Source organism: Pezoporus occidentalis, unplaced genomic scaffold, assembly GCF_034315485.1.
Source record: "Pezoporus occidentalis ecotype Australia unplaced genomic scaffold, CSIRO_AGI_Poc_V1 ctg29, whole genome shotgun sequence".
NCBI lineage: Eukaryota > Metazoa > Chordata > Aves > Psittaciformes > Psittacidae > Pezoporus > Pezoporus occidentalis.
Window position 1 is genome coordinate 8,032,315 of NW_026914829.1, and position 7,081 is coordinate 8,039,395.

The 7,081-nt window shown below is 57.5% G+C and overlaps 1 protein-coding gene across 2 annotated transcripts; it reads left to right on the forward strand.

Moving 5' to 3' along the window:
• The first annotated feature begins 5,312 nt into the window (after window positions 1-5,312).
• S100A11 (S100 calcium binding protein A11) lies at window positions 5,313-7,057 on the forward strand. Of its 2 annotated transcripts, none has more exons than XM_062626287.1 (3): window positions 5,313-5,478; window positions 6,491-6,631; window positions 6,843-7,057. In XM_062626287.1, exons 1-3 carry the CDS (start codon window positions 5,476-5,478, stop codon window positions 6,993-6,995), a joined length of 297 nt encoding a protein of 98 aa, XP_062482271.1. In that variant the 5' UTR covers window positions 5,313-5,475; the 3' UTR covers window positions 6,996-7,057. The 2 variants fall into 2 exon arrangements, with proteins under 2 accessions (XP_062482271.1, XP_062482272.1); XM_062626288.1 differs by having other exon boundaries at window positions 5,314-5,478; window positions 6,494-6,631.
• The last annotated feature ends 24 nt before the right edge of the window (window positions 7,058-7,081 follow it).

The window sequence follows — 7,081 nt, forward strand, 5'->3', positions numbered from 1 at the left end:
CCACTGAGAGAGAGAAGGGTCAAGCACCAACGGGAGCTCGATCTGGAGGTCATTGAGCGTCGACGCCGCCAGGCACTTGAAAGGGAAGAGCGAGGTACAAAAACCAGCCAACGGGAGAGACGAGTGAGACGTGACTTTGAAGAACATGAGGCTGAAATCGATGGAAGGAGGCAACGCGACCTTGTGAGGCTTGAGAGGACACGAGAGACGGATGTAGTGGCTGCAGAAGCTGATGTGAAGATCCATCGCGTGTCCCGGGAACTGGAGCCCCGTGACAGAGTCAATAGAAGGGAGCGTGACCTGGAGCGTTTGGATGCAGAGGAAGAGAGAAGAATTTGCCTGGAAAGAGAGAGAGAGGAGCCTCTGCAAGAGAGAAGGGTCGAGCGACAACAGGAGCTCGATCTGGAGGTCATTGAGCGTCGACGCCACCAGGCACGTGGAAGGGAAGAGCGAGGTGCCACCATCAACCAGAGAGAGACATGTGAGAGACGTGACTTTGAGGCACGTGAGGCTGAAATCGATGGAAGGAGGCAACGCGACCTTGTGAGGCTTGAGAGGACACGAGAGACCGATGTATTGGCAGCAGAAGATGAGGTGAAGATCCATCGCGTGTCCCGGGAACTGGAGCCCCGGGAGGAGCTCGAAAGAAGGGAGCGTGACCTGGAGCTGTTGGATGCAGAGGAAGAGAGAAGAATTTGCCTGGAAAGAGAGAGGGAGGAGCCTCTGCGAGAGAGAAGGGTCGAGCACCAACGGGAGCTCGATCTGGAGGTCGTTGAGCGTCGACGCCACCAGGCACTTGAAAGGGAAGAGCGAGGTACAAAAACCAGCCAACGAGAGAGACGCGAGAGACGTGACTTTGAAGCACGTGAGGCTGAAATTAATGGAAAGAGGCAACGCGACCTTGTGAGGCTTGAGAGGACACGAGAGGCTGATGCAGTGGCTGCAGAAGCTGACGTGAAGATCCATCGTGTGTACCGCGAACTGGAGCCCCGAGACCAGGTTGAAAGAAGGGAGCGTGACCTGGAGCTGTTGGATGCAGAGGAAGAGAGAAGAATTTGCCTGGAAAGAGAGAGAGAGGAGCCTCTGCGAGAGAGAAGGGTCGAGCACCAACGGGAGCTGGATGTGGAGGTCATTGAGCGTCGACGCCGCCAGGCACGTGACAGGGAAGAGCGAGGTGCCATCATCAACCAGACAGAGAGACGCGAGAGACGTGACTTTGAAGAACGTGAGGCTGAAGTCAGCGGAAGGAGGCAACGCGACCTTGTGAGGCTTGAGAGGACACGAGAGGCCGATGTAGTGGCAGCAGAAGCTAACGTGAAGATCCATCGTGTGTCCCGCGAACTGGAGCCCCGGGAGGAACTCAAAAGAAGGGAGCGTGACCTGGAGTGTTTGGATGCAGAGGAAGAGAGAAGAATTTGCCTGGAAAGAGAGAGGGAGGAACCACTGAGAGAGAGAATGGTCAAGCGACAACGGGAGCTCGATCTGGAGGTCATTGAGCGTCGACGCCGCCAGGCACTTGAAAGGGAAGAGCGAGGTACAAAAACCAGCCAACGGGAGAGACGAGTGAGACGTGACTTTGAAGAACATGAGGCTGAAATCGATGGAAGGAGGCAAGGCAACCTTGTGAGGCTTGAGAGGACACGAGAGACGGATGTAGTGGCTGCAGAAGCTGACGTGAAGATCCATCGCGTGTCCCGGGAACTGGAGCCCCGTGACAGAGTCAATAGAAGGGAGCGTGACCTGGAGCGTTTGGATGCAGAGGAGGAGAGAAGAATTTGCCTGGAAAGAGAGAGAGAGGAGCCTCTGCGAGAGAGAAGGGTCGAGCGACAACAGGAGCTGGATCTGGAGGTCATTGAGCGTCGACGCCGCCAGGCACGTGAAAGGGAAGAGCGAGGTGCCACCATCAACCAGACAGAGAGACGCGAGAGACGTGACTTTGAAGAACGTGAGGCTGAAGTCAGCGGAAGGAGGCAACGAGAACTCGTGAGGCTTGAGAGGACACGAGAGGCCAATGTAGTGGCAGCAGAAGCTGACGTGAAGATCCATCGCGTGTCCCGCGAACTGGAGCCCCGGGAGGAGCTTGAAAGAAGGGAGCGTGACCTGGAGCTGTTGGATGCAGAGGAAGAGAGAAGACTTGGCCTGGAAAGAGAGAGGGAGGAACCACTGAGAGAGAGAAGGGTCAAGCACCAACGGGAGCTCGATCTGGAGGTCATTGAGCGTCGACGCCGCCAGGCACTTGAAAGGGAAGAGCGAGGTACAAAAACCAGCCAACGGGAGAGACGAGTGAGACGTGACTTTGAAGAACATGAGGCTGAAATCGATGGAAGGAGGCAACGCGACCTTGTGAGGCTTGAGAGGACACGAGAGACGGATGTAGTGGCTGCAGAAGCTGATGTGAAGATCCATCGCGTGTCCCGGGAACTGCAGGCCAGTGGGGATCTGGAAAGGAGGGAGCGTGACCTGGAGCGTCTTGATGCAGAGGAGGAGAGAAGGGTTTACCGGGAAAGAGAGATTGAAGAGCCCGCGTGGGAGAGAAGGGTCAAGCGCCAACGGGAGCTGGACCTTGAGGTCTATGATCGTCGCCACCGCCAGGCACGTGAAAGGGAAGAGCGAGGTGCCACGACCTCAGTACAAACACGTGAGAGGAATCTCTACACAGTTTAACAGGGTGTTCTGAGAGGGTGTCAAGTGGGTTTTCCATGTACCATATTCAGCTTGTGGGTAGGCAGGCAGTTACTGCAGTACCTGAAGCTTCTGCCTTCCTGCATTATGACTATCCACCTTATTCCACATTATGTCCAGCTGCCATAATGCAGTACTCATTTTCCTGCTCTAATTGGATTCCTTGGGTCCCTCTATCCTTTAGGTCCCTGCTATCTCTTCTACCCTGTGGCATGACTCTTCTGCAAGGCAAAACCCCTTAAAAACTCCCAGTATCTCAATCTCATTGGGGCCTTAAAATCCTCAAGGCTGGGAGAAAAAAAAAAAAAACAACACCAAAAGCTAACCCAAAAAAATCCTGTAGACTCAGAGCTTTTGGTTGCACCTTTCTGTTCCCCTAACAGCTGAGCAGAGGCTTTGAAGCAGCTGAGTTGTGCTGTGGTTACTGCAGGGTAATGGTGGCGGGTGGGGGGTCTCCCTTTCTTCTTCACACTGATGTATTGCATGAACAACCAGAATAAATAGCTGATGACTGCACTTACTGACATCTCTCATCCTTGCATCTCATCTACAAGGGTCTCAGCCTGATGGGGGGGTGGCTCAGTTCAGCTCACACATTCCTCCCAATCCCAGGCATTTAATCCAGGCGGGGGCTGCTGAAAATCCCACCAAATCCCCCCTTCTATGTGTCCAGGAGCCCACATACCTCTGGCCCTTACCACTGATGTGCATGGTTTCAGGGCCTTCCTGCACACGCTGTGCTCCACGATCCACACAGGGGTGTCCAGGTGCACCCCAGCTCTTCAGCCCTCGAAGCATCTTTTTGGCCATCCTCTGGACTCTCTTGAAGAGCTCCACATCCCTCTTGTGCTGGGGGCTTTTTCTTTCTCTTGAGCAACAGAGAACCAATTCCCTCAGCAGCTGGGGCTGCGAATCTGCGAGATGACCAAGGGAGAAGCAAGGACAACCCCAGCATCGCTGCATCCTGCTCTTAAAAGCAACCAGGCTGGTAACGGGCCAGGAGGAACCAAGGCACCATAGCCTGGTTCACCCCAGCAGGCAGCACCCAGGGCAGCCAAAACCACCACCCAGTGACATTTTGAACCCAGTGCTTGGGGCACTGGAAGGATCTGTCCCAGGCAGGGGCAGGCAGATGCATGGGGCGATGCTCTCAGCGATGCCCCCTTCGCGCACACAACTGTCACGAGCCTTGGTGGCAAGCATATGGCAGCCCAGATGGGCTGTCTGCAAATGGGGCCAAAGCCCTGACTGCAAACACACACAGAGCAGCAGGAAAGCAAAACCTCTTGAGGTGTGTGTCCCCCCCCCATGGAGCCAGGACGGGGTTGGGATTGGCTTGTGCAAAGAGGGAAAGGGCACTCACCTCTCAGAGCAGTTCAGGGTTTATTGCTAAGGGAAGGCAAAGAGGAGTTTGCAAAATGCAGGTGGAAATGCAAACCCCAAGGAGAAGAGGGGCAGCATTCCTGCCCCCAGCTCCCAGGTTTGGAAAATCCTTTTGATTTACATGGACTGAGCTGTTTCCAGTTTGGGAGGGGTTGGAAGGAGAGGGGGAGGAAGTACTCTTTCCGCCAATACATGGGGAAAAAGAGAGCTTGGGGGCAGGAAATTGGGGCAAGAAAGGAAAACCCATTGAGGAGACTTGTTTTGCTGCTGCCCGTTGTCCTGCTCGACGCGGAGCTGGGGTCTCCAGCAGGATCTCCCGCAGAGCCCCCGTCCCTGGAAGCGGTCCCAGGGCGCAGCACACACCCCTGCAGCCCTCTGCATCCCTTCCTCTCCTCCGCAGGCTCCCCTTGAAGCGCCTGGGGCCGCACGGCACCGCCCGGGGCAGGGACTCACGGGGAAATCCGGCCTCGGGCGGGCGATTCAGCGTCAGCGAAGGCGTGGAGCTGGGGGTGGTTGTGCAAACACCGCGTATCCCAGCAACTTCCCTGGCTCCCAACGGATGGGGAGCGGCTGGGAAGCCCAGCTCCATGCGCTGGTGCCTGGCAGCCGCCACCCGGAGCTCTTTGGGCACATTACTTGCCTTTCTGGGTGCCTTTGTGGGTGCCTTTTGGGTGCCTCCTGTTCCTCCTCTGTGTCTCCCTGTTTTCAGCCCTCCAGGGTCCCTCACTCTGCAGCAGCACAAGGGTGGCCAGCCCCTCTGAGGAACTCAGCCCAGCACCACTGGGGATAAATCCATGCTGCAGCCAGCTCCCAGTGCAGCATCCCAACCCTATGGGGCTGCCTTCCCCCCTTTTCCCAGGGTGCCGCAAGGGGGAACAGGCAGCAGATGACACCCAGGGTGGGCAGGGGAACGCTGCCTGCTCCCCGACACCCCATCTGCCTTGGCCGGGCTCTTTGGAAGAGCTTGGGAAGCTCGAATCTCACCACAGCAAGAAGAAATACTGCAGAAACTCCGGGTAACAGCGAGGCAGCCCCAGGGGGGAGCTTAACCTCGAGCTTGTGGATGAAGTGAACGAGTTAGGAATGAACGCATTGCAAGGGATCAAGGGGTGAAAATGGATAAGGAGGAGGAAAAGGCGAGCGTGAATAACTGTAAGGAATAAAGCTCCTGAAGCCAAGGGACAGAGTCTGAAGGAGGGGCCCAGCACATTCCTGAGCCCGAGCTGGGGACCGCAGGCACGTCCAGATCTGCCGTTAGGGATGACGATTGCCCAACGCAGCCCAAGGGGCTGAGTCAGGGCTGGGAAGGGCGGCGGCTGCGGGGTGAAGCTCAAAACCACCCCAGTTCCTGCTCTGCCACTTCGAGCCGCGGCTGCCACCAGAACCAAGCCCCCTCCTCGCACCGCAGCCATGGTGAGTGCACCGGGAGCCCGGGATGGGGAGGCAGAGCCAGGTCCCCAAGGGCAGGAGGGCGATGGAAAAGGCGCTGTCCCCACAAGTGGCCCCAGAGCTGAAGGCAAGACGGGGTTTGGCACCGGAGAGAGCAGACGGCGCCAAGGGCTGAGCCAAATCTTTGCCAGAGAAAGGGGCCTGGGTAGGGGAAGAGGGTGCAGAGGTTGATAGGGAGGGCAGAGCGTCCCTGCAGGTGTGGGGCACTACGGGGTGGGCATTTGAGTTGTTCTCCCCCATCCCCTTCACTCCCCTCTTCTCCTTTTGCTCCCACCGGTACTTCCGCTGCCCATCACCAGACTCGGGGCTGCAGCTCCACTGTCCTGCCCCCCCCCTCCCCACCGCCCCAGCACCAAGGGAGCCAAGAGCTGAGGACTTGAGGCTGAGTAAGCTCAGCCCCTGTCACATTCACCAAGCTGAGGCTCAGACCGGGCAGGATGTGGCAGGGAGGCCCCAGGATGCTGAGGTTAGCAGGGAAGGGAAGGGCAGGCTCCCCCCAGCCCCACAGACTGGAGCCCTGCATCCCCCCCCCACCTTGCCCTGTCCAACCCTGCTGGGGAAGGAGCCAACTCCGCTTGCATTTTTCTCTCATGACTCAGTCTCTCCCCTGCGCAGACAGGGCAGGGGGAAGAAAAGGGGGGAGGACAGGGTTATCTGTCCAGAAACCCAGCTGCAGCGCATGCAACAAAGCCTAGCAGGTCACTGTGGTTGCAGCATCAGCTTTTCCCAGTCCCGAACCCTCCTCTGCTGGGAGCTGCCACGTCCCCAAGGGATTTTCCATGAACCACTCCCCAACCTTCTGGGTCCTTCCTGCACCGCAGCGCTGGGCCAAGGCAAAAAGAAATGCAGTTGGACAGGTTGGGCATAGGAGACTCCTCCAGGGAAGCAAGTGCAGGAGGCCCCCTCCAGCCCAGCTCCTCCTCTAGAAGGCCCAGAGCTCCCTTCCACACTCACCTTACCCCGCTTCTTGCTCCAGCAGCCCACGGAGACCGAGCGCTGCATCGAGTCCCTGCTCGCCGTCTTCCAGCGGTACGCGGGGCGCGAAGGGGACAACTGCACCCTCTCCAAGAAGGAGTTCCTGGCCTTCATGAACACCGAGCTGGCCGCCTTCACAAAGGTGAGCAAGGCCACGAGAGGCTCCTGTGGCTGCAGCCCCCAGGATGGCAGTTAAGGCCTCTGAGCACCATGGTGGGCAACGGGATGAGCTTGCTCCCACCGGGAGTTGGCCTGGCTGGATTCTGCCTCCCTCCACCAAGCCCTGTGCTCTGGCACTGAACAGGTTTGGTGAGGAGCAGACATAAACTCAAACTCTCTTTGGGCTTCCGCAGAACCAGAAGGACCCGGGTGTTGTGGACAGGATGATGAAGAAACTGGACTTGAACAGTGATGGGCAGCTCGACTTCCCCGAGTTCCTGAACCTCATCGGGGGCATTGCAGTGGCCTGCCACGATTCCCTGGTGCTTAACACCCATTCCCGCTAGTCCTGCCTATTAGTGCAGCCCCCTGCTGTGAACATTCCTGGAACAAAACCAATGCAAAGCTGGAAGCATTTTTCATTTTTATGTAT